Source organism: Cucurbita moschata, unplaced genomic scaffold (genome assembly GCF_002738365.1).
Source record: "Cucurbita moschata cultivar Rifu unplaced genomic scaffold, Cmos_1.0 Cmo_Scf00010, whole genome shotgun sequence".
In the NCBI taxonomy this organism is placed as follows: Eukaryota; Viridiplantae; Streptophyta; class Magnoliopsida; order Cucurbitales; family Cucurbitaceae; genus Cucurbita; species Cucurbita moschata.
The window spans coordinates 2,912,893-2,939,265 of NW_019268526.1; the positions used below are offsets into that span (position 1 = coordinate 2,912,893).

The following is a 26,373-nucleotide window of genomic DNA, read 5'->3' on the forward strand; positions in this document are numbered from 1 at the left end:
AAAAAAAAAAAAAAAAAAAAAAAAAAAAACTTTGTAGGTTTAGATTTTTACCTGGAAGATCACGGCAGCCGGTACCAGTCCAGTTAAAAGAAGAATTGCACAAGCACCTGTTTTTGCGTCTGTTGATGAGTTGCATAATGAATTCTGCCAATTGGTGCAATCCTTTTGTGCATTGCAGATTGGCTCTAATGGTTTCTCCCATTGAATATCAATTTCATGGAATTCAGAGTCACAGCCACTTTTTACATTGAATGTAGACGAGTTTTCTAATTTCAGTAGCTTTTGAATTGCATGTTTATCATTACCTCTACAGATAGACCCGTTTGTTGCAATGGTAAAAATATTTGATTGTGGATCGATGTTGGTGACCTCGTAAGAATCATCTTCTGCCTGGAAGTAGAACATGCTGTAAGTAAGTAAACAATCGAAGCGACCATACATAGGATCACCGCAGTTGGGACCTGTGCTCAGAGGATAAGGGACGATACTGCTTCCACATGTTTCACAGTCGAGTGCCGTTATATACTCTGTAGAAAACAGCCAAACAGGGCAAAGTAGCTTAGAAGGCAAAGATGGCGAAGATTTTGGTAATTCATAGTCGGCCAAGATAAATATAGACGAATTGGATTGAAAAATGAAAAATACCAATGTCAGAACGTTTGATACGGACGTAAACGTCACCACCATCATCTGCATATTCCCAAATGCTTTGGAGGTCATCTTCCCAAATGGCGCACAAAATATTGGTTCTGCTGATTCCTATTTCAGCATACGCCTTACATGTACAAGATTCAAGGCACTTACTTTTGCATTCCCCATCACCATTTACTTTCACAATATTCGACGTCCTTTTCATCTTCATATTTAATTTAAAAAACTCTCGAGCTTCAACCACTTCCTTGATGCAAATTTCTGACTTTCTCTTGCACCCATGCGAGTAATCACCAGACCCCCATTCATCCTTGGACGCGGGCTCAAACCCAGGCAAGCACCTGCAAGTATGTTTAGTGTCACTCCGACAGCTAGCGAAGGTCCCACAAGCTGATACGACATTACATTTGTTTCTCGGCTCCGACCAGATGACGTCCCATTCCCCAGTCGTTCTGTTTCTAGCAAGGTACTGTACATTCCCACTGAAATCCATAACTGCTCTTGTATAGTCGGTGTCCTTCCAGCCACCGACAGTATTTAGTGACAGAAACTCTATTACGTCCACAATCATTCCATCAGTCTCGGTTGAGAAATTTTGCCATAGTTCCTTGCTGACCCAATACTGCGAACCATGTTTCTCGATAATGAACCGGCCACCCGTATCCTTGAGAAACCTGAAACTCCCAGGCGAGGGGTCGTCTGAAGCTTTCCAAGAAGTCAACTTCAAGTCGCCGGTCATGTTCATGCCCGGAAGAAATGTATCGGTTGGATTTTGGAAGCTTTGCCACAGAGTTGTGCCATTGACGCCTAATTCCTTGAGAACTAAATTCCCAGAATCCATCAGCTCCATTGTTGTGTAACTAGAATTAGAAGGGAACTGGAGGGCGGACCATAACGAAGTTCTGCTGGAATCCCATATCTTGAGATTCCCACCTACCATGGCGAAAATTCCATTTCTGTCGGACAGTGGTTGGTTTCTGTTGGCAACCCATACAACCACCTCCGGTTCTAAGCCGTAGTACCATATTCCGCGTATCTTCTAGCGTCTGATCTTCCGTGAGGAGTGAAAAAACCAAGTTCAAATCTTCCTCCCTCGGAAACAATGGAATCTCCATCTCTGTCTTTTAATACAACGGCAGTGTCTCCGGCGGATGAAAATATTAGTAAAAACAAGAGGAGTACATTCAAAAGAGTAACCTCCGCCTTCTTGTTTCCCATCAGAGACGATTTGAGTACCAACCTCCACCAAATGTTTCCCAAATGACTAATTTATTGTTAGCTTGGGTTATGGTACTCGAATCATTCTTGTATACCATTGTTATGGACCATCTGAAGCTGCTCTCATACATTTATTTTCAGACAGATTTCATTTTCAACTAAAGTTCTTACCTCTTAAATCGCTATTATTGGGGGTTGTAAACATTCTCCAAGATAGCCTACAATGGACCTAATTTACTTTAATAGGCTTCCTGCTCAATCATACAATATAAGATGACTTTCACAATTTAGTGGGATCATAATCTAGTGTTGCGGTGTTTTATTAATATATTTTAAGATTTTTTATTTACTATTAGGTTACATTTACCTACCGACCGATTATAGTCATAAAATGTGAAAGTTACAGTAATTGAAAGAAGTTTAAAGATTTTCATTTTGAGACAAGTATGTTATTTTTGTAAATTAAATTTGGAAAATGTAGTAAAAAAAAAGTATTTGTAGTTTTGTTTGACCAAGTTTGTTTAGGTTGTCTCAACCTAGGCCACCCCACATGAACAAGTATTTCTCCTATGGCAGCATCAACCTCAACGTAGGCCACCCCACATTTACCGCATTCATGCATCATTAAATTGATCGACAAGCTTGTCGTTGACGGACGACTAGCCAAGTCAATCTCTGCATTCCAGCTGATAATGCTTGGAAGTGTCCTGGACGTTGCTGCTGTAATTGATGTCTCAAGTTCATTAAGCTTTTTTAATTTGATTTCTACTTTGGACCAAAGAGTTAAGCAGATTGTGCTTCCCATATAGATGAAATCATTGTCTTGAAATTTTTGCGTCCAAGATGGCGCTCTGGGTACTACATCGTCTTAGTACATAAATAACCAACCACTATGTTTGAGGTTTTCTTTCTCTCAGGACCAAAATCAAGTAGTCTCATCCATTCTTTTCTGCTTTAATATAAGTTAAAGACATCTTGGGGATACGTTTCACGGTCATGCTTTTCTAAGGCGTGTTACCCATGGTCATATGTCCGTGACATGCCAAAATCCTTAGCTTGTATCACTTTATTACTTTTCTTTACTACTTTCATGAGGTATAATTTCTTTATTGTATTTTCTAAGTTTATGATTGTTTGGTAAAATCATGTCTATGCCTAGTAGACATGAAATACTTCAGAATGTACTATAAAAGGATGCGACAAGTCGTTAACTCCTCCCACCTAGATTTTGTATGACCATTCGGCAAAGTCACGTCTTGGGTTACTAGACTTGAATCGCCTCAAAATGTACAATAGGGAGATGTGACTAGTTGTCAAATTCTCTCTACCCAGAAAGTTATATGTTATTTAAGCCTTTGTGTTGCCTTTTGTTTGTAGTCATATAACATTGTTTTCATCTCTCTCAATCTTGCTTTCAAAATCTCTCTACCTCGTTTTTCAAAACGGGGCAAAGGCTTGAGCATACGTTGCCCAGCCGTAGGCGACACAATTCTAAGTTGGCTTGACTCACTTTGTGCTGAGAGTGAGTGTCATACAATCGCCAAATTTGTTATCAAGAGAAGTATGATTGTGACACCACATATGCATGTATCAATGGAACTTTGTCATGAAATGGAAACAGGGACAAGGCCTAAAATTATCTTTGATACAAATGGAAAGGATAAACATTGTAGATTCTATTTAATGTGAAGCATAATTCATACCTCAAAGGGGAAGATAGCCAAATTTGTCTGTTTGGCGTTTGTTTGTTCAAGACGTAAGTGCCAAGATCCCCAAGCCTTAAGGTCATTACCTTGCGTAATGAAAATCGGATGAATTTGAACATCTATCCTTGTGAAATGAATTTAACAATTTAAGACCTGTTTAGTTATCCTTACCCCAAAGTCCACGTTAAAGCCACTAATTCGGAGATTATCACCATATTCCTGGCAAGCATTGAAATAAAGTTCACAAAAATTTAACAGCAATTCAGAAATATGTATACTAAGCAATTGGTTACCTTTGGCTTATAAGATACAATCTAACTTCAACGATACAAAATTACCTCTAATTGCTCTTGCAGTCCCTACATTGTGAAATCAGCTGAACTAAGGGTGAGATCTTACTTCGGGTTGGAGAGGGAAACGAAACATTCCTTATAAGAGTGTGGAAATCTCTCCCTAACAAACGCATTTTAAAACCTTGAGGAGAAGCCCTTGAAGAAAAAACCTAAAGAGGATAATTTCTGTTAGCAGCGGTTGGAAAGGGAAACAAAGCATTCCTTATATAAGGGTGTAGAAAGCTCTCCCTAACAAACGCGTTTTAAAACCTTAAGAGGAAGCCCTTGAAGGAAAAATCCAAAGAGGACAATATCAGCTAACGGCAGTCGGAGAGGGGAACGAAGCATCCTTATACGGGTGTGGAAACCTCTCCCTAACAGACCCGTTTTAAAACCTTGAGGGGCTGTTAGCAGCGGTTGAAAAGGGGAACAAAGCATTCCTTATATAAGGATGTAGAAACCTCTCCCTGATAGACGCGTTTTAAAACCTTGAGAGGAAGCCCTTGAAGGAAAAATCCAAAGAGGACAATATCTGCTAACGGCGGTTGGAGAGGGGAACGAAGCATCTTTATACAAGGGCGTGGAAACCTCTCCCTAACAGACACATTTTAAAACTTTGAGGAGAAGCTCTGAAAGAGACCTAAATAGGATAAAAGGCAGTGGACGGTAGTGGAGTGGTGGTGGTAATGTAGGGTTTTGGTAAAATATTAGAAGAATAGCAACACCATATCAGAAAGGTTCAAGGCTGTAATGGGCTCCAAGTACTATAAAATGAGCCTGTGGCTTTAGTTTCGAATTGTCCTAGTTAAAATGCTTTGGAGTTCTCAATGCAAATTCTTGTGTTGCTTATTTCTGCAATATAAGTGGGAGGTTTTTCCCAACAGACAAGACTTCCACAACACTTTGTTGAATGAAAACACTAAGCCATTTTTGGTGTCGTCAGATGAGAGAAAACAATGGGAGACAGTGGACAAAGAATTTGCAAATCAAGTAGACAAACAACAATCAGAAATTTGAAAATGCTTCAAAATTGCAAAAATAAAATAAAATCAGAGAGAGAGGGGCTGGAACTTACGAACTTCCGTTTCTTTTCAAGATTTCGAATCTCGCCCATAGTTTTTCTTACCATAAGAGGAAGATCATAGGTTTATAAATAACGAACAAGACATAGTCCCACCTACCCTAGAGGAAGAGGAAGATCAAAGGTTTATAGGGTTTATAGGTAAGAAACACTATTTCTATTGGTACGAGGAAGATCATAAATTTATAAGTTTATAAGTTTATAAGTAAAAACACTATTTCTACGGGTATCACGCCTTTTCTAGAAGTAAAAAAAAGTAAAGTCACCCGAATTTATTATGGAAGGGAGAATATCGCATGGATGTTCGTGATTGAGTAAAGATTAAAAGAAAATTACCTATAATCAATGGTGGCAGGGCCTCGAGAATCATCGCCGATGAAAATCCAGAGGGCAAGAGCAGAAGCTTCGAGATAAAGACGAAGGATGAAATTGATGAACATTATCAGAGACGTTAAAGAGAGGTGTTCAAGCTTCTAGAAGATATGAACACTTACTGAAAGAGGAAGAAGACGAAGACGAAGACGAAGACGACCACGGCAACATTAGTATCCTTGAAAGCTTACGCCGGGGAAGCAGCTTGGTAGTCATCGTTACACCTACCGGCTTCCAAATGCAGAGCACGCTCGCGCGCAGTTTGTGAAGAACTTTGGAAATGGGCCTCGAATAACCACATCCGGATTGGGCTTTTTGTTGGGTCGTAAGCTTTCTATTGGCCCACGAGTTTTATTTATTTATTTATTTATTCTTGTAAAATCGAATTTTCGAATTTAATAGTATGATATGGTCTATTTTGAACCTAAACTCTAAAGCCAGGTATAATGGAGATTGTATTTCTTGATTATAAACTCGTGATCATTCTCTAAATTAATGGATGTGGGACTTTAATACAGTACCTCTTCTCTAACAAAGTACGTCTTTCATTAATCGAAGCTATTTTTTGTTTGGAGTTTTAGCCACTATACCTTCGAGGCTCACAATACTAAATTTAAGACATGACTATGATGGTATGTTAAATGAACACGACTCTCTACAATTGAATGATAATGTCGGGTTTGAACATAAACTTTAAAACACTTTCTAAGTGGAAAGGAACAGAAAAGACGGCCCGTTTGGAAGACAATGGAGAGTTTCCATTAAACACGAAACAGAGGTCCGGTTGTGTTCCGACAGCCACTCCTCAGAGTGTCCCTCACCTCTGTTTCTGCAAATTCTGTCGGTTTCTTCCTCAGCCAGCGATCCTCCATGTGCATCCAAGCAAAAAAGTATACCCAAATTGATGTGATTAAGATGGCAATCACTCTCCCCTGCATCACTGTCACTCCGAAACTCACTAATAGCAAACCAATGCCGGAATTAAATGCATAGCAACTCCCCTGCCTCGCACCAATGGTTCCACTCCCACTGGCTTTCTTTTCCGAAATTTTGGGTTTAGATATTGAAATTGGAAAAGACTGAGATGACCCAGATGGCTCCACTCCCACTAGTTGGTTGTCTCTGTTTTTTTGGTAAATTCCGCCTACCGGAGAACTTCCAGAATCCAGGGATGAACTTCGTTTCCGGCGGTCAGATTTCTGTTGGTGGTTGCTTCTTCTCTCACGAACTCTTTTGATCTAAAACAGAGGAACAAAAAAGACCCACGTGCTAAAAAAACGAACAAAGTTAAAAAAACAACTAAACTACACCAAATCACTACTGACCAGAATGGTACCAAACACGATGACTCTGGCCGTCCGAGAAAGATTTCGCTTTGGTGGGCGAGAAATGGCGGAGCAGTCTCGGCCGGAATTTCTGGAGCATCGACAACTGGGGCAGGATGGGTCGATTTTAGAAATTCTTGTTTCGTCATCTTCAAGGTCAAGATAGGCCGCCAAAGTGGTGGTGGGTTTTGTCTCGAGGACGGTTCCCATGTCAATGGCGGGTCGGAAACAGAGCAACCAAGGCTGTATAAAGAGACGAAAGCGTGGATTTGTATGGCCATCGTAGTTATCGGCATAATCAATGAAACCAGAAGAAGCAACACAACAAAAGTCTGAATGTTTTTACTGAAGAAGCCGGCAGCGTGATAGAAACTAGGCGGAATTTGTATCAAGCTGCCGGCTTGATACCTCGCCCGATGAACCCAACACTCTAAAACTCGCCGGAGTTGGTTAAGACAGTTAGATGAACACAACTCTCCACAATTGTATGATATTGTTCACTATGAGCATAAACTCTCTAGGCTTTGCTTCTGGCTACTCCAAAAGACCTCAAACCAATGGAGATAGTATTCCTTGATTATAAGCCCATGATCATTCCTTAAGTTAGTTGTGAAATTTTCATCCAACACCTCCCCTCGAACAAATTACCTTTACCCTTAATCGAGGCTTGACTCCTTTCATTTTTTACATGTCTTCGAGGAGTCTCGACTCCTTTTTCTTTTTCTTTTGGAGTCCTTTATTCAACATTTGAGGATTCTATTGGCATGGCTAAATTTAGGGCATGACTCTAATACCAAGTTAGATGAACACGACTTTCCACAATGGTATGATATTGTCCACTCTGAGCATAAGCTCTCATGGCTTTGCTTCCGGCTACCCCAAAAGACCTCAAACCAATGGAGATAGTATTCCTTAATCATAAGCCCATGATCATTTCTTAAATTAGTTGTGAAACTTTCATCCAACACCTCCCCTCGAACAAATTACGTCTCCCTTTAATCGAGGCTCGACTCCTTTTTCTTTTGGAGTCCTTTATTCGACCTTTTGAGAATTCTATTGTCATGGCTAAATTTAGGGCACGACTCTAATATCAAGTTAGATGAACACTACTCTCTACAATAATATGATATTGTTCACTTTAAGCATAAGCTCTCGTGACTTTGCTTCGGGCTTCCCAAAAATACTCAAACCAATGGAGATAGTATTCCTTGAATATAAACCAATGATCATTCCCTAAGTTAGCTAAGTCTCGAATGCATTAAGATCCATAGTAAAATTCTCTTAGACTAGCAAGGTGCTCGAGAGAAAGAAGAATTAGAATAGTACTAAATAGATAGATGACTGTTTAAGACAAGACTTTAGTCGTACATTAAAAATATGGATAATATCATATAATTATCGAGATTTGTTATCTTATCGAACAAACTTAATCACCATGTGAATTGGTAGACTTGACTCGAAGTGTGTACGTGGAAAAATGTGTTCGATGTTGCATCAACATCAAGGGAACACAACACCATAAATGCATTCATTTATAATCAATTATTCAAATTACCATATGCATATGAATGGTTTAAATTAATTCATTTATAATCAATTATTCAAATTGTGGGATATTTCTAGTCCATTAAGATACTTGTCATTTGTTAATAACTTCGATATTTTTATTAGTAAATGTATACAATTTATTTTAGTATTTATTGAAATAAGACAAATTCTCAAATGTGTGGTGTGACGTGTCATGAAATTTCTGCCACGTGGGTCCCATAATTAGACTTTTTTTCCACGTGGCTTTTATTAAAATGCTACAAAAATTAAATTCACCAGCATTTATTAATTATTCCGTTGAAAATGTGTGACTTCGCCATATAAAAAGATTTTACTTTTCACATGTCACGAAGATTTAAAAAAAAAACAAAAATTATTAATATGAGATTGAGAATTTTCGACATTAAAGATTAGGAAATGTGGCGAGTTGACTGATTAAAGGTCACGTGTGATATATTTATTGGTCATTTAAATACTTTTGTTATGATAAAAAAATCATTTTTTAATTATTTAAAGTATTTTATCATTTTAAATACAATCTTCGTACTACTAAAATTAAAAAAATAATAATTCACAGATATTTTTTTTAAATATATTTAAAAACTATTCATTTTAAAGAATTTTTTTTTACTGATAATTTACATTTTTTAATATATTTGTATTAAAAAAATATAGTAAAATTTAATTTAATGATCTAGGAATATAAATTAAAAATATTCAAATTTTAATATTTAAACAGATTCATCAACACTTAAAAATATATATATATATATATAATCGAGGAGATAGGGAGAGAGAATATAATTTCCATCCCGACCCTATTTAGTTAATAAAGAGAAATTTATATCCCCTCTTATCTCGGTTTTCAATTTAAACAAAGTTTCTTCATGTCGGGTCAAAGTCCCACAGAACCCGAGCATTAAATACACATCTCTAACCACTCTAAACATTAAAACCCCTTTATATTTGCATCACATCTTCTCCACGATTTCATGTTCATTATTCTATCTGAATCTGCATGGAAGAAGAGGGTGATGAGAGAGAGAGAGAAGAGGGTGATGAGAGAGAGAGAGAAGATGGTGAAAATGGAAGAAGAAAGGGTAGATGGAGTAAGGAGGAAGATGAGAAACTTAGAGCTTATGTTACCAAATATGGCTCTTGGAATTGGCGCTTAATTCCCAAGTTTGCAGGTAATTCATTCATTCATTATGAACTAATTAATTCATGTTTGGTCACTTAGTTTTACTAATAAACATGAACATGATGGTACCGTTTAGGTCTATCCCGATGTGGAAAAAGCTGTAGATTGCGTTGGATGAACTACTTGGCGCCTGATATTAAAAGAGGGAACTTCCAAAAGGAAGAGGATCAAACCATCCTTCGATTGCAAGCAACTCTCGGAAATAGGTCATCTGTAACAGCCCAGATACACCACTAGCAGATATTGTCTTTTTTGAGTTTTCCCTTTTGAGCTTTCCTCAAGGCTTTAAAACGCATCTATTCCTTATAAAAAGTGTTTCGTTCTCCTCCCAATCAATGTGGGATTCTCACGTCATTTTTGTTGAGGATTGTTGGGAGGGAGTTGCACCTTGACTAAATGATCATGGGCTTAAAATACCTCTCCATTGGTAATTAGGTCTTTTGGGGGAGTCCCACCAGAGCTTATGCTCAAAGTGACAATATCATACCATTGTAGAGAGCGGTTATTCTTAATATCCTTCCTAAACCCTCTCATATGTATACTCAACTCTTACGCAATGCATAATGGATTTGGGCAGGTGGTCTGCCATTGCAGCTCATTTACCGGGGAGAACAGATAACGACATAAAGAATCATTGGCACACGAACTTAAAGAAACTTTTGGATCAAAACCCGTCAAACACGGAGGTTGAAGAAGCAGCAGCTAGTTCATGCTCGGAATTAAGAATCCGAGAAGAAGAAGAAGGAGAAGAATTGGATGAAACCCTTTTTGTTTTGAATTCAGATATGGCAACCCCAGAATTGGCAGCCAAGCATGAAGGCATGAACTTTGGGGAAACTGAGACATGGGTTGTTGGTTTGAATGCTGAACACTCTATGGAACTGGGCGGCAACTTATGGACCGATCCTTTTGTTCTTGAAGACCCTTTAAGTTTGGATAATAACCCAACTCATGTACCAATGGATCTCTTACAACATTATGAAATGTTTCCTCCCACTCATTTTACTCAATGATGTCAATGGCTTAAATGTTTGTTGAAAGAATTCAAAGTAATGAAATGTCGTGATATGGATCTAATAGCTACGATGTAAACACAAATACAACAATCCTATCTTCTATTCTATGATCTTCATTATCCTATCTTCAATTCTATGGCCTTCATAGCGACGTTGTCATTCATACAGAGTGTCTTACCTTTGCCTAAAAGAAATAAGAATAACATGTAACTTGAGTTTTTCTTAAAGAAATATTCACTAAGTAAACTCATAATTGTAGTCAAAAAATGCAATCACGTGTAATTATGTTTAGATCTATTCTGATCTAATACATCATGACATGTCTTGATCTCTACGATGATCATATCCAACTTTGAGCAAAATTTAACGATCCGAAGATTTTCTGGAGTAAAAACGAGTTTGGGCTGAAAATTAGGTATAGTGGCAATTTTGTAATTTTTGTGAACCTCAGCGGCTTTTTGGTAATTTTCCCATTTTTTAAATATTTTATTCTGAAAAAATCCCAAATTTTTATGTCACTTTTCCCTTCTGGACCCTTGAGATTATTTCTTCCAAATTAATTAAAAAATCAAGAAGTTTGCTAAAAATTAGTAAAATGACCATTTTACCCTTTGTCTTCCCAAATCTTTTACAACTTCCTTAATTCCTTTTAAAATCTTACTAGGGCACCTTAAACTTACTCGTTAATATTTAAAAATTAGTTCAAATACAGAGTTTTTGAACTTCGGTACCACGTAAGTATTCCATTTGGTAAGCCCAACGAGCCCAACTCTTTGTGTCTGTACAAACACGTTGATTACAAAGTTGAAATCTACCACAATCAATATCAACAATAGCCTATATGATATCACTATCTATCAAACCTCGTTAGTCATTTTCATTTGAAACAATTCTCTAGTATTGTTAGCACATCTCCGCTAATTGAAACATTCCTTAACAAAGTATTCCTTATGCGTATATAAGTGCTAAGTAGCCTATTAATCTCTTTTCACGAGACTAAATTTTCACAATCAGAATACAAACATTGCTAAATCTAAAAATGTTATGAATCATCCATGCAACAAATAACATTCTAACATTCATATTTTATGTACATGATTACTCACTATAAATGTTAAAATACTTATTATTAAAATCATACTTACTTTTTTTTTTTAGAAAAATTATGAAAATATCGTTCCACTCTTCGTGTTGATGCTAAATCATGACACCGACCCATTCAATAATAGAATAGAGAAAATACGTGTGATGTAGGAAGGTAGAGTAGGGCGTTAGAGGTATGAAAGCTCGAAAAAGGTCCAACCAGGTCGTGGGAGACTATCAAAGAAGTGAAACTCCATGGAAAAGTTGAGACAAAGAAAGTCTTTTGTTACATTATTGTCACATTATTGCAGATTTTAAGAATGTGTGGTCTAGGATTTTTAGCTTTCATTTTCTATGTTAAAACCTTAGCAAATTTGTGTGCTTGTCGAATGGCAATGGGACGATGATGTTAGGAAATCCTGACAAGGTACAAACCAGTTTGGTTTGTATAACAAAAAACCACAACCAATTAATTATAGGACCCGCATCTGAGCTGTGTTGAAACAAACCAAGATTCATCATTCACACAATGAGCCCTATGTTCGTCAAGGCCGTTAAATTCTGGCCGCTATCGTTCTTGAAAGTAGATTTAGGTATGAAAACTTCTGTGGATATTATGATTTAAGTGGTCCTATTGTGTGTCCCGTGGTAGGAAACTATACTTGTTTTTTTATTACAAATTCAAGAATACGACCGATACGATTGATTGGTCTATGTGCCTCTCTTTTTACTTTTTTGTATCCCATGTTCATTGGATATAATTCGATCCTTCTATGGCCAAATCTCAATTTGTGGAAAGCCTTCGATGGCTTCTTGATAAAAATATCAATTTTTATTTGGGTATAGACAGTATCTCTTTAGTGAGATTCCTTGTAAGGGCGTTAAAATCTCTTCTTAGGAGACGCGTTTTAAAACTATGAGGCTAACAATGATATGTAACGGGTCAAAGTGGACAATATCTACTAGTGGTGGGTTTGAGTTGTTACAAATAGTATCAGAGCCAGACATTGGTTGGAGTAGGACTAGACCTTCTCCATAGTAAGCGCGTTTTAAAACCATAAGGTTGACGATAATACGTAACGGGCCAAAGCGGACAATATCTACTAGTGGTGGGCTTGGGCGGTTACAAATGGTTTCAGAGCCGGACATCAAGCAGTGTGCCAACGAGGACGCTAGCTCCCAAGCGGAGTGAATTGTGAGATCTCATATCAGTTGGAGAGTGGAACGGAACATTCTTTATAAGGGTGTTGAAACCTCTCCCTAATAGACGCGTTTTAAAACTGTGAGGCTGATGGCGACACGTAATAGGTCAAAGCAAACAATATCTACTAGCAATGGGCTTAAGTTGTTACATCTTTATTCTTCGTGATATTGACCACATTTCTAATTCCTACCATAAGTCAAGAAGCAGATCTTCTCCCACCCCACCCATTTAGAGACTATTAATCCGATAGTGAACGTATGCCGAAATTTATAAAGTAAAAGAAAATGGTTTTAAGAATTTAGTCAACAATAATTCAAGCTTGTTCAATCAAAAACAAATTTGGAAAAATTTAGGTACACTATGAACATAAAACTAAAATCAACAATCGTTGTTGTGTGGTTGAAGTTGGGAGGAAAATTATTGTCAAACTCCTGGGGCCTCAAATCTAGGACGGATCTTTTTTTTTGCATAGCTTTTTAAATTGTTAAATCATTATTTTAAACAACAAAAGTTCATTATTATTGTTGATTTTGAATGATTAGGAGGTTAAGAATCACATATCTCCACAACCGTACGATGTTGTCTACTTTAAGCATAAGATCTCGTGAACTCAAGTATAACCCATGTTGAATAAGTAAAGAACAAATTATATCTTCAAAAGAATCTGATACCATCGAAGGTGTTAGATGAACACGACTCTCTACAATTGTATAATATTGTTCACTCTGAGCATAAGATCTCATGAATTCAAGTGTAACCCAGGTTGAATAAGTAAAAAACAAATTATATTTTCAAAAAAATATGATACCATCAAAGGTGTTAGATGAACACGATTTCCACAATGGTATGATATTGTCTACCCTGAGCATAAAATCTCATAAATTCAAGTAAAACCCATGTTGAAAAAGTAAAGAACAAATTATATTTTCAAAAGAATCTGATACCATCGAAGTTGTTAGATGAACACGACTTTTCACAATGGTATGATATTGTCCACTTTGAGCATAAGATCTCGTGAATTCTAGTATAACCCATGTTGAATAAGTAAAGAACAAATTATATTTTCAAAAGAATCTGATACCATCGAAGGTGTTAGATGAACACGACTCTCCACAATGGTATGATATTGTCCACTTTAAACACAAGATCTCATGAATTCAAGTATAACCCATGTTGAATAAGTAAAAAAATAAATTATATTTTCAAAAGAATTTGAAACAATCGAAAGTGTTGGATAAACACAACTCTCCACAATGTTATGATATTGTCCACTTTGAGCATAAGCTTTCATGGGGTTGTTTTTGTGTACTCCAAAATGTCTCGTACCAATGGAATTAGTATTTCTTGATTATAAACTCACGATTAGTTCCCTAAAGCAGTGGAAGTGGAACTTTCATCGGGAATAATTTGAATTTGGATGAAAGCGATGGGGAAACGTGGAACACATACAGAAAGTGACAAGGGAAGGGTGAGGCCTACAATCATAGATGACTGTAGTTTTGTGATAATCCAACGCTCTTGACCTCTCGTTTGTTGCGTGTTTTTCGTTTTACGAAAGGTTTTCAGCCATTTTTTGGTTTGTTTTCACACTCATATTTCTTCCATCTTACCACAAACATTGACATCGCACAAATGACGACATGGGTCTTGTAAGCTTCTTGGCTCGGCTCATCCCCACCCCACGCGGATTGTGTCTGCTGTCGGATTTCTTGTGAAGTTGTTGATTTAAATTCAGTCCCCTATAGCACCACTCCAAGCTCGCTCGCTCACTCTCTTGGTGCCTCTGTTGGTGAAGAAAATGGTGCGAGCTCCTGTTGTTGATAAGGATGGAGTGAGGAGAGGTGCGTGGAGCTTTGAAGAAGATGAAAAGCTTAGAGCTTATGTTCACAGATATGGCCCTTCCAAATGGCGGGAGCTTCCCACGCTTGCAGGTACTCTAATCAATCTTTAGCTACTTGTAAACATGGGTTTTTCAAAAGGATTCTGATTTGGGTTTTGGCATTTGTAGGGCTCACCCGATGCGGTAAGAGTTGTAGATTGCGATGGTTGAATTATCTTCGTCCGGGTATTAAGCGAGGGAATTACACGGATGAAGAGAATGACTTAATCTGCAATCTCCATAAGAAACATGGCAATAGGTATCGAGATTAATTGCGTTTAGTGGGTGCTTCTGAAATGATACGATATTGTACACTTTGAGCATAAGTAGTCTCTTATGGCTTTTCTTTTGGTGTTTCGTACCGATAGAGGGAGATATTGTTCCTTACTTATAAACCCATGATCAACCCTTTAATCGAGGCTCGACACTTGAGTCACTTTTGACTAAACTCATCTCCCGACGATCCTCCTCTTGAACATCATAGAGTTTCCTCTGAAGCCCTCGAACAGCCTCTCCTAAGGCTCGACTTCTTTTCTAGAGTACTTGAGTAAAGTACATTCTTTGTTTGACACTAGAGTCACCTTTTGACTAGCCATCAGGGACTCCTCTCCCAACAATCCTCCCTAGAATAAAGTACATCATAGAGCTTCCTCTGAGGCCCATAGAGCACTCGAACAACCTCTCTTTAATCGAGGCTCGACTCTTTCTCTAGAGCTCTCGAACAAAGACTTGAGTCACTCTTGACTACACCTTTGAGGTTCACAACTACTTTCTGATTCTATGGTATGATATTGTCCACTTTGAGTATAAGCTCTTCTCGCTCTCATATCAATAGAGATAATGTACCTTACTTATAAACCCACGACCAACCCCTTAATTATTTAACGAGCGACTCGTCTCCCAACAAAGACTATTATATTATTATAAAAAATTAAGTGTTTTTTTTTTTCAATTTTCTAGATGGTCGACCATCGCTGCAAAACTACCAGGAAGAACAGACAACGAAATAAAGAACCATTGGAACGCGCACCTAAAGAAGCAAGTGAAGCCGAAACCACAATCATCAACTCAACCAAAACCAAAGCAATTAACATCCCAAGTGATTGAAGCAAAAAGAGAAGACTTTACGGGCTATTCCTCCACCACATTTGGGATTCTAGAGAGCTCATCTTTGTCCCAACAAACATCTTCATGCGATGACAATTTCGCCACCCAAAATTGGGGAGTGGAAGATTATGATCGAAGTGGGTACTACGAAGATTTCTGGACTACTGAACAATGCGTAAGTGATGTTCTTGATGGGTGCTTAGAATTCTCAGCAGACTACGAAATTGGTATCTTTTCACCACAACATCATGAACCCACCTACGACGATAATTACATAGATCTGTTCTGCTCCTTACTGTAAGTGAATGTGCGCCCATTTGGGTGTTTCTTAGATTGTTCTTCCTACTTTAGTGGCGTTATGATGATGCATTTGGGATTTGTAAATTTTTTGTGCTCCATATCGTCACGGGTTTATGAACAGAGAAACCCAATGTACAACTTTGGTCAAATTGTTGGTGTTAGACGAACACCGACTCTCCATAATGTATGATATTGTCCATTTTGAACATAAGTTCTCATGACTTTGCTTTAAACTTTCCAAAACGCATATAAACTCGATTAGTTGATGTAGGAGTTTCATCTACTAACACTTGAAACTGTTGTACAATAATTTAATGCCCGATCCATATCAAACCCTTTTGAGGCCCGGCATTGGGCTGAAAGAAACAGCCGCCAAACCTATAGTTTAAAGTTTTATTCACATAATTGGTATTAACAAAAAAAAAAAAAGTCTCTCCAAAAAGTTGATTTGAAATAAGTTTCAACCAAACCTCACTTCAAATAACTTTCATCAATAGTTTTGTTTTGTAATGAAAATATATATATATATATATATATATATATATATATATATATATATATATATATTTACTAGATTGTTTTTTTCTCTAATTATTTATTTATGGGTGGTTTGGACTTTAGTTCGTTTGAATGAATTTTTGTAAATATTTGTAGCTGTTCGTGTGGCTGTAAACCTCGTAATTTTAGCAATTCACAGGGCTCACTACCTAATATCTATCTACAAGGCTAGCATCATCGCTAACACACTGTTTTATGTTGGTCTAGATCTCAGATTCCATAATCCACCCATTTGGAGGCTTAGTGTACTCGCGGGCACATTGTCCCATATGGATCTCACATTCTACGAGGCCTACAATCCATCACTTGGGAGGCCAGCATTCTTGTTGACACATTTTTTGACGTTTGGTTCTCACATTCTACCTTTCTTGGGACTCACAATCCATTCGGCCCAACATCTGTGTCAGACTTTAGTGCAACTTATTGTTAGTTCGAATTAATCTAGATATTATTAATCAATTAATATTTGGAGAACATATTAGTTATTGAATATAAGTGAGATATTTAGTTAATATTTTTACTCTGTACTATATTTTATTTTATTCTCGAGTTTAATTAATTTATATTTTCCTTATTTGTAGGTGTATTAATTGGTAGCTTCTAACCTATTTAAACGTCTTGAATATCAATGAAGACAGAACGTTCGATACCAATTTTATTTTTCATTCTTAACTCTGTAACGTTTGCTTGAGTAATAATATTTTTAGATCTATTCACACTTTTGAGTGGTAAATATTATGTCACATTTGCTAGAATTTTTTTTAATCAACTTTTAAATTTGTTTTTAAAATTTGGAACATAAAATTCCTTAAATTTGAGTAGGTTTTAATTAACTCTCTTTCATTTTTCAACATCGAAATTTATTTCAAAAATATTTTTTAATAAAAATTGATGCGACCATTAATTTTAAAAATTAAAAAAAAACATACATAACAATGTTTACAACATCATTCACATGACAAATCGACCCTACGTGTTAAAATTAATTATATAAATAATTTTAATATTCTATATAATTATAATTAATCTCACAAACACTTATAATTTTTAGCAACATTTGTTAAGTTACTTTTATTATTATTTTAATAAAGTACTTTTTTTTTTTTAAAATTTGAAAGTACATTAAATGATACTTTTTTGGAATCAATTTTAGAATTGATGAATTAATAAAATATATATTTAAAATGGTAAGCGCATAATTGAAACCTACGCGCATTAATAATAATATAGCCAACAAAGTTAAATAATTAATATTATTTTAATATTTTCACCGACAAAAGTCATACCAACCATATCTCAATTACATTTTATATTGAAAAGGAAAAAGTAATACTAATAATTTAATACTGAGTCAACTTTAATACTATTGGTGCTTTCAATTATTGTTTAATTTTGCTTCATTAAAATTCTTAATATTAGTCTATAAATTATTATTTGCTTTATACAATTATATATATTAAATAATTACTTACGTAACAGATTTTAAATAATATATATATTGCGGTAGGTTGAAATGCCATACGAAATTATTCTCGATTTTTAATTTATAACGATGGTAATTAAATTTGATTGAGTTGAATTAAACTAATTTGATTTTTTTTTTTAATTTTAATATATATATATTTTTTTATTTATGATAAATTTATACATAATTTTTTTTATAATTTATTTTTCAACAACTCCCTCTTCGCGCATTCCAAAGGGGACCATGGTTCCGCTGGTGATTGCCATTGTGTTATTCTTCTTTAGTTGGCGAAGATACATTAAGTTCTTCTCGAAAAATCGGGTGCAAGGAGCTGAACTGCGGTTGAAACAACCCAGTCCGACCCACACAACCCATTCCACACAAACACATTGGTAAAAAAAAGGCCAAACCAAGACTGTTGGATGATGAAAGTCCCACATCGACTAATTTAGGATGTGATCATGGGTTTATAAGTGAGGAATACTAACTTCATTGGTATGAGGCCTTTTGGGGAAGCCCAAAGCAAAGCCATGAGAGCTTATGCTCAAAGTGGACAATATCATACCATTGTGGAGAGTCGTGTTCGTCTAACATGGTATCAGAGCCATGACCTAAACTTAGTCGTGCCAATAGATGGGTAAATCCTCGAATCCTCAAATATCGAACAAAGAACTCTTAAAGAAAAAGGAGCCAAGCCCCTCCTCGAAGGCAGTAAAAAATGACTAAGACTCCAAAGGAGTCGAGCCTCGATTAAGGGGAGGCGCACTTTGTTCGAGAGGAGGTGTTGTATGATGGAAGCCCAAAGCAAAGCAAGATGAAGGATAAAAAAATAATTTTTAACCAACTAACCAAAAAAAAGTTATGGTTGGGTTCACTGTTTAAAAATGGTTGTTTGTGAGAGATCCCACGTTCGGTTGGAGAGGAGAACAAAGTATTAGTGTGTAAATCTCTCCTGCATTTTAATATCGACTCAGACACCAGATAGTGTACAAGCAAGGACGCTGGAGATAGAATAATATAATATACAGGGAGCAAGGGGTGGTGTATAGATATGTAGGGTTCGTTTTTTGTGCGAAGTGGTGCGAACATTGTGGGTTTCGGCTATTAAAGAGAGAACAGAAGCTTGGGTGCATATAGTTAGGTATAGACCATCTGCACAGCCCCTCCATGCATTTATGAAACACTTGGATGGAGCATCACCCTTAATATCAATCCAAACCAAACCCCTTTTATGGCCGTTCATCTCTCTCTCTCTCTCGGTTTGCATGTGACTTTGCTCAGAAACTACGACGCATCAATGGAACAGCAGCGGTTAGATAGAGACTCTTCACAATGGTATGATATTGTCCACTTTGAGCATAAGCACTCGTGGTTTTGGCTCATAGCAATGGAGATGTATTCCTTCCTTATAAACTCATGATCATTTCCTAAATTAGCCGATGTGTGACTTTCTCTCAACAATCCTCCTCTCGAACAAAGTACACTATAGAACCTCTCCTCTGAGGAATATGGAGCTCTCGAACAGTCTCCTCTTAATTGGGACTCGACCCTTTCTCTGGAGTCCTCGAACAAAGGAGATGTATTTCTTACTTATAAACTCATGATCATTCCCTAAATTACTCTCAACAATCCTAACATAAATGAAGCATTCTTTGCAAGGGTGTGGAAACCTCTCTTTTGAGAGAAAGCCCAGAAAGGAAAATCTTTCCCCTACCCAATAGTTATATGCTGTAAGCTGTTGTTGTTGCTTTTTTGCTTGCATCACATATAACACCAATTTCAATCTTTCAAATCTTGCTTTCAAAACTCTCTTTCGAAATCTCTCTGCCCCCGTTTTCTAAAACTTTCTTCTTAAACTGGGGCCAGAGGGTTGAACATACGTCGCTTGGTCGTAGACGACGCAAGAACGAATTGGCTACACAATCGCAAGTCCGTTGCTATAAAAAATGTGATTGTGACAAATGGTGAGGAAAATATCTACTAGTGGAGGATTTGAATCGTTACAACGACTCTATGCTACAAACACAGAGACCCATTATCTACTCATTCATATTACGATCGAGACCTTCTTTGTGTTACACAAAATTGAAGCAACAATCCAAACTCTCCAACTTTTTAAGTGGTCTCACTACAATCAACTCTGTCTCTTCAAACTACATTATTGTTTTCCCCCTTTTGTTAAGTAATTATATGGTCTACTCTACGAGTGTCTCATGCACAAAAATGGATTCTTTTCACATGCCTACTTATTATTAAACTCTAACAATCCTATGCCATTATTGTCCTACCTCAAGACACTCATATTAATGTCTAAACTTCATCTTCTTCTTAAACCATATGTTATTTATGCATGTGATTTGAACATCATGAACTCGATAATAGTCTAGGCACGTTTAATATCATAAACTCGTTGTTGTGACGTGAAGTTCACTCCAAAGAAGTCAAGGGTAAGTGGATGAATTTTGAAAGAGAAAAGAAAGTCACTCATTTGGAGGAGGACCCAACTAAGTTTAAAGTAAAACACGACACATTATAGGACTTGGAACCTAAATCTAAGCTAAAGCCGTCTCCTTTTTTGAATATCAACCGTTTAGAATTTAGGGTTTAGGGTTTAGGGTTTTGAATATCCATGCAATAATGACATTGATATGGAGTTTTAATTTGAATGTTGTCTCTCTCTCTCTTTCCCTTCTTTATTGCTCCTCTCAAATGTCCCATTCCTCACCTCGTTCTTATTATATGTTTGATGGGGAAATCTCATTATAGGGGACCCTCAAATGGGTTACCAAACACGTAATATTTTTGAATTTGTCATATCCCACATCAATTAGAGAGGCGAACGAAACATTATTTATAAGAGTGTGGAAACATTTCCTTAGTAGACGTGTTTTAAAATTGTGAGGCTGACAGCGATATGTAATGAGCCAAAGAGGGAAATATCTACCTGGGTTTGGACAATTACAAATGTTACTAGAGCCAGACACTGCATCGTGTGCTAGCATCTACGTTAGCCCCCAAAGGGTGGATTGTGAGATACAACATCGATTGAAGAGGGGAACGAAACATTTCTTCTCCCCAGTAGACATGTTTTAAAACTACGAGCCGGACGGAGATACATTATGGGTTAAAGTGGGGCAATATCTACTAAAGGTAGACTTGGACTGTAAAAATAGTATCAAAGCTAGACACTGATGATTCGCTGGCTCCTAATGAAGTGGATTGTGAGATACAAAATCAATTAGAGAAGAGAACGAAGCATTTGTTATAAAATTGTAAAAATCTACGATAACACGTAACATGCTAAAGCGGATAATATCAACAGTGATTCTCATCTTTGTAGGGTCGTCTGCCTTTAGGATTAGTCAAAAAGTGTATGAGAAAGCACAAGAAATTATTGAATTAGGTATATAAAGTATAGAGTTAATCTGTGCCAGAAAACTAAGCGACAGAAACCACTCTAAAACCCAAAACACAAATCCAACGCCCGACCACCACCACAACGGCCTCACTACTTCAAAGCTATGTTTTGTCTTTCTTTGGTCCCAAGAAACCCAACAAAAAAGGAACACAAATTCCTTCTTTTCCCCATTGTTCTACCCATTACATTACATTACATACAATACCAAACCAAACAAACCAAAACTATTCTGCCATTGCCATCCTCATCGTCGTCTCATCAACAGTGCTGTATACACCTCTCATTCTTGCTCTGCCTAACACCCACCTTTCTCTTCTTCCCATCCTTATCTGCTCTGTTCGTCACGGCGGAGGCGGAGGAGGATGTGCCCATGAACGTGTTTTCACTTTCAGAGCTCGAGAAATGGTGGTCCAGCACATTGGCCGCCGTGTCCGACCTCTGTTCTATATCCAATCCTCCTCTTTCGTACCCATTTATTACTATCTCCTGCACTGCCTTGAAGCATCTCCCCAACATTTCCTCTTCCTCCTCCTGCACCACCCGCAGTCCTTTTTAATCACAATCTCCCAATTATATATTTCTCTAATTTAAGATTGCATTTATTGCATTCTCCTCTCTCTCTCTGTCTCTCTGTCTCTCTGTCTCTCTGTTTTAATGAATTTTAACATAAAAGAGGAAAGTGGGGTATTTACTTTATTAACGTATGAACAGTTGAGAATTGCTTTTCTGAAGCATGGATATTGGATTGGGAAGAGCTCGTGTGCGGCGGAGAGCAGAGCAGAGGCTGCAATTACTGATGGCTTGAACTCCAAAAGCTCAATCCCTACGAACAAAGAAGCAAACACAATGTCTGTTGATTGATGCAGCAAGAATGTGAAGAAAAAAAGTTCCTTTTTTAGATTTTTAATTCATTACCATTTTGAGCTATGAAGATGATCTCTGTAGCTCTGGCCTTGAGAGCTTGCAACAATGGTGGGTCTCTGAGTTTGAAGAGGGAAATGAAGAAAGGGACGAAGGAGAAGGGAGTGATGGAGCGCATTCTCCATTTAAGAGCTCCCAAGATGAGAGATTCCATCCTGTGTACTGTTTGGGGATCAAAAATGAAGCCTTCATTCCCCTGTTTCAAAAAAACAGAGTCAGCTCTGCTTTTGCCATTTGGGTATTGCCTACTTGTTCAATAATACCTGAAAATCGAAGAGATTGTGCTCTGTTTGCTTCATTTTGGCAGCGAGAGAAACACAAGAGACGGCAAGAAGCCTCAAGACCCATGGCTTTGGTTGCTGTAAATAACGAACAACAATTTTCAAAACAGGGGAAACAGGGGAAGAACGAACGCTCTGTTTTAGTTTCAGTGAAAAGACATTACCGGCACTCCCTGAAAGGAGAAGAAGCGATCGAGGTAATTGACGGCAAGGTACGACAAGTGTGGATCGATGTTACAGCTACAACAGCACTGCAAATGAGAGAGAGAATCAGGGGAAAGAAGGCCATTTGGAGGAGTTAAAGAACAGAAGAAGAAATGGGTTACCTGAGAGATTAAAGAAATGGTGTCCCGTCGAACAGAGGAATCAGTAGGAGAAGAATGAAGGGTGTGGAGGTAGGTTGGAGAGAGCATGTGATCGGACTCGATGAGGAAGAGAGTGGCGGCGTCGGAGGAGTGAGGGTGGTGGAGATGGGTGAATGGGTTTTCGAGATCGAAGTCCATGGAGAGGGAGAGAAGGGAAGATGTTGAATGGGAGAGAGAGTGGTGGTGGAAGAGGGAAGGCATGGTTTAAAGAAGAAGAAGAGGAAGTGATGATGAGAAAAAGCAGAGGTTTCGCTGTTTCTTAAAAGAAGTTAGAGGAGACTTCAATGTTACTCCTTCCCTGCTTGGTAGTTTGTTATTGGGAACCAAAATTGGAAGAAAATGGAAAGCTATAAATATATATACTTTTTAAAATTTTGAATAATAATATATATATATATATTTTTAATCCATAACGCTTAATATTAGAGCGTGACCCGAGCGGTGTGCTAGCAAGAACAAGTGGATTGTGAGATCTCACGTCAATTGAACAGGTACGAGAACATTTCAAAAGGGTGGCCAACGAGGACACTGGCCCCAGGGAAGATGGATTGTAAGATCTCATTTCAGTTGGATAGATGTGGAAACTTGTCAAAGGGTGGGTTGGGAGATCACACATTGGTTAGACAGGTGCGCAAACCTCTCAAAGGGGTGGCTAGCAGGGACAGGCCCAAGGTGGTGGAATGTGAGATCCCACCTCAGTTAGAGAGGTGTGGAAACCTCTTAAGAGGAGTGGATTGTAAGATCCCACCTAAATTGGACAGGTATGGAAACCTCTCAAAAAAGTAGATTGTGAGATCTCACGTTGATTGGATAGATGTGGAAACCTCTGAAGGGGGTTGCTAGAGAGAACGTTGAGCCCAAGGGGTGGATTCTGAGATCCCACTTCAATTGGGCAGGTGTGAAAACCTCTTACGAGGATAGATTGTAAGATCTCACGTTGGTTGGACAGATGCGGAAACCTCTCAATAAGGAGGGTGGGCAGAGAGGACACTGGGTCAAGAGGGGGTGGAGGGATCTGAAGGTGGCAGAGGACACTGGACCAAAAATCCCATTTCAATTGTACAGGTGTGGAAGCCTCTTAAGGGGGATAGAGTGAAATCCCACGCTCTAACATACGCGTATTAAAACTGTGCTACTGACAACGATATGTAATTGATCAAATCGAACAATATTTGCTTACAATGAATTTGAGCGGTTATCTTTAAAATTTATTTTTAAAAAAAACATGATTTTTTTTATAATAATAAAAAAAGAGTGAATTAATATGTGCATAAAGTTAAATGATGAAAATGAGAGCCTCCTTTTGCACATAAGATTATGGAATATAATTAAGTAGGATTAGGACATGAATGTGTTGGAACTTTCCAAAGGACAAAAGGCATCCTATTTTAATCACATATTTATGGCCTTAATCCTTCCCATTTATTATTACCCATACATTATGGAAATTAATTATGACCAACACACATTGCATCAAATAATAATTCACTCGCTTCCTTTATCAACCATAAAATCTCATTGGATTCTCACAGTCGACCCCTTCCTTTCAACCCAAACACAAAATTTTACTATCTACTAAAGATCAAATTTTATAGGTAATTTTATTCGATTGTTATTATTTTTAAAAATAATTATTTTAAAAATTTTCAATTTTTTATACTTTTAATTAAAAAGCTGTAAAAAATATCTTCTACCTACCCTTTCTAAAAATTAAAATTTTAATATCATACCAGTCTTTTTTTTTAAATGATAGTGTAAATATTATGATTAGAGTATCTAAGTCAAAAAGTAAAATATTTATATATATATATATATATATATATATATATCAAATCAGACAGAAAATATTGTAATAGTCCAATCCTACGGCTAGCTGATATTGTCCTCTATCAGCTTTCCTTTCAAAGGCTTCCTTTCAACATTTTGAATCCTACGGCTAGCTGATATTGTCCTCTATCAGCTTTCCTTTCAAAGGCTTCCTTTCAACATTTTGAAAACGCATCTATTTAGAAGTTGTCCTCTATCAGCTTTCCTTTCAAAGGCTTCCTTTCAACATTTTGAAAACGCATCTATTTAGAAGAAGTCAAAAAGTAAAATATTTATATATATATATATATATATATATATATATATATATCAAATCAGACAGAAAATATTGTAATAGTCCAATCCTACGGCTAGCTGATATTGTCCTCTATCAGCTTTCCTTTCAAAGGCTTCCTTTCAACATTTTCAATCCTACGGCTAGCTGATATTGTCCTCTATCAGCTTTCCTTTCAAAGGCTTCCTTTCAACATTTTGAAAACGCATCTATTTAGAAGTTGTCCTCTATCAGCTTTCCTTTCAAAGGCTTCCTTTCAACATTTTGAAAACGCATCTATTTAGAAGAAGTCAAAAAGTAAAATATTTATATATATATATATATATATATATATATATATATATCAAATCAGACAGAAAATATTGTAATAGTCCAATCCTACGGCTAGCTGATATTGTCCTCTATCAGCTTTCCTTTCAAAGGCTTCCTTTCAACATTTTCAATCCTACGGCTAGCTGATATTGTCCTCTATCAGCTTTCCTTTCAAAGGCTTCCTTTCAACATTTTGAAAACGCATCTATTTAGAAGTTGTCCTCTATCAGCTTTCCTTTCAAAGGCTTCCTTTCAACATTTTGAAAACGCATCTATTTAGAAGTTTTCACATCTTTACTAGTAATAATATTTCATTCCTTTCTCCAGCGGACGTGAGATCTCACAAATATAATCTCACCTCCAGTCCAATTTATGTAACAGAAAAACATCTTTACCAGTAATGTTTCATTTCTTTCTCCAATCGACGTGAGATCTCATAAATATAATTCCACCTCCAGTCCCATTTATGTAACAGAAAAAAAAAAAAAAAAAAAAAAAAANAAAAAACTGTTTTCCCAGCTCACTCTCTTATTTCCCGTCTAAACGGTGAATCCTCTCTCAATACAAACCACGACCCATAAGTGGGGTCCGAAGAACGTTCCGATAGCTTTAATTTAGGGGGAGAATTTTGTATAATGATTTAAATGTTGACCAGACCACTTTAGAGGGGATTTATTTAGTATTTTGTAAGGCTTTCTCTTTGGGTGTTGTTGGGTATCCTTCTTTCTCTGCATTGATCTAAGAGAAAGTGTAAAGACACCAAATTATTTTTCTTTTTCTTTTTTAATTTTTAAATTGTAAAAGCTTTTATAAATGGGTAAATAAATATAAATATAAATATAAATATAAATATAAATATAGTATATGGTAAAGCATTTTTATGAGTGGGTATTTCACGCCAAACCCCCCCCCCCCCCCCCCCCCCCCCC

The 26,373-nt window shown here is 36.9% G+C and overlaps 5 protein-coding genes across 5 annotated transcripts in view; 2 read left to right on the forward strand and 3 right to left on the reverse strand.

The window, feature by feature from the left end:
- LOC111449024 overlaps window positions 1–5,634 on the reverse strand; it is a 15,368-nt gene extending 9,734 nt beyond the window's left edge. Inside the window, 8 exon segments of the mRNA XM_023088851.1 lie at window positions 52–114; window positions 117–527; window positions 646–1,683; window positions 1,686–3,661; window positions 3,747–3,794; window positions 4,983–5,089; window positions 5,325–5,391; window positions 5,483–5,634. Of these exon segments, the coding sequence (XP_022944619.1) occupies window positions 52–114; window positions 117–527; window positions 646–1,683; window positions 1,686–1,869 (1,696 nt within the window). The 5' untranslated portion in view covers window positions 1,870–3,661; window positions 3,747–3,794; window positions 4,983–5,089; window positions 5,325–5,391; window positions 5,483–5,634.
- A 392-nt stretch (window positions 5,635–6,026) lies between these two features.
- On the reverse strand, window positions 6,027–6,972 carry LOC111449019. The gene is made up of 2 exons (XM_023088845.1): window positions 6,686–6,972; window positions 6,027–6,598 (listed from the first exon to the last, which is right to left on the reverse strand). The coding sequence occupies exons 1-2, from the start codon at window positions 6,893–6,895 to the stop codon at window positions 6,122–6,124; spliced, it is 687 nt and encodes a 228-aa protein (XP_022944613.1). The 5' UTR covers window positions 6,896–6,972; the 3' UTR covers window positions 6,027–6,121.
- LOC111448622 (transcription factor MYB13-like) lies at window positions 6,900–10,447 on the forward strand. Its single transcript, XM_023088303.1, has 4 exons — window positions 6,900–6,967; window positions 9,329–9,423; window positions 9,511–9,640; window positions 10,012–10,447. Exons 1-4 carry the CDS (start codon window positions 6,900–6,902, stop codon window positions 10,445–10,447), a joined length of 729 nt encoding a protein of 242 aa, XP_022944071.1.
- A 3,913-nt stretch (window positions 10,448–14,360) lies between these two features.
- On the forward strand, window positions 14,361–16,162 carry LOC111449018 (transcription factor MYB30-like). Its single transcript, XM_023088844.1, has 3 exons — window positions 14,361–14,668; window positions 14,746–14,875; window positions 15,577–16,162. The coding sequence occupies exons 1-3, from the start codon at window positions 14,536–14,538 to the stop codon at window positions 16,022–16,024; spliced, it is 711 nt and encodes a 236-aa protein (XP_022944612.1). The 5' UTR covers window positions 14,361–14,535; the 3' UTR covers window positions 16,025–16,162.
- A 5,256-nt stretch (window positions 16,163–21,418) lies between these two features.
- Window positions 21,419–23,259, reverse strand: LOC111449015 (putative cyclin-D6-1). The gene is made up of 6 exons (XM_023088841.1): window positions 22,993–23,259; window positions 22,831–22,917; window positions 22,649–22,744; window positions 22,380–22,581; window positions 22,157–22,287; window positions 21,419–21,995 (listed from the first exon to the last, which is right to left on the reverse strand). Exons 1-6 carry the CDS (start codon window positions 23,230–23,232, stop codon window positions 21,723–21,725), a joined length of 1,029 nt encoding a protein of 342 aa, XP_022944609.1. The 5' UTR covers window positions 23,233–23,259; the 3' UTR covers window positions 21,419–21,722.
- Window positions 23,260–26,373: the final 3,114 nt, after the last annotated feature.

Coding starts and splice junctions, on each gene's coding strand:
- LOC111449019 (XM_023088845.1), bottom strand. CDS start 6,895: ATGGGAACCGTCCTCGAGACAAAACCCACCACCACTTTGGCGGCCTAT. Junction 6,599..6,685: donor TCGTGTTTGGTACCATTCTG/GTCAGTAGTGAT, acceptor CCTCTGTTTTAG/ATCAAAAGAGTTCGTGAGAG.
- LOC111448622 (XM_023088303.1), top strand. CDS start 6,900: ATGGCGGGTCGGAAACAGAGCAACCAAGGCTGTATAAAGAGACGAAAG. Junction 6,968..9,328: donor CGTGGATTTGTATGGCCATC/GTAGTTATCGGC, acceptor AAATGGAAGAAG/AAAGGGTAGATGGAGTAAGG. Junction 9,424..9,510: donor CTTAATTCCCAAGTTTGCAG/GTAATTCATTCA, acceptor GGTACCGTTTAG/GTCTATCCCGATGTGGAAAA.
- LOC111449018 (XM_023088844.1), top strand. CDS start 14,536: ATGGTGCGAGCTCCTGTTGTTGATAAGGATGGAGTGAGGAGAGGTGCG. Junction 14,669..14,745: donor GGAGCTTCCCACGCTTGCAG/GTACTCTAATCA, acceptor TGGCATTTGTAG/GGCTCACCCGATGCGGTAAG. Junction 14,876..15,576: donor CATAAGAAACATGGCAATAG/GTATCGAGATTA, acceptor TCAATTTTCTAG/ATGGTCGACCATCGCTGCAA.
- LOC111449015 (XM_023088841.1), bottom strand. CDS start 23,232: ATGCCTTCCCTCTTCCACCACCACTCTCTCTCCCATTCAACATCTTCC. Junction 22,918..22,992: donor CCATTTCTTTAATCTCTCAG/GTAACCCATTTC, acceptor TCTCATTTGCAG/TGCTGTTGTAGCTGTAACAT. Junction 21,996..22,156: donor ACTGTTCATACGTTAATAAA/GTAAATACCCCA, acceptor CGGGTGGTGCAG/GAGGAGGAAGAGGAAATGTT.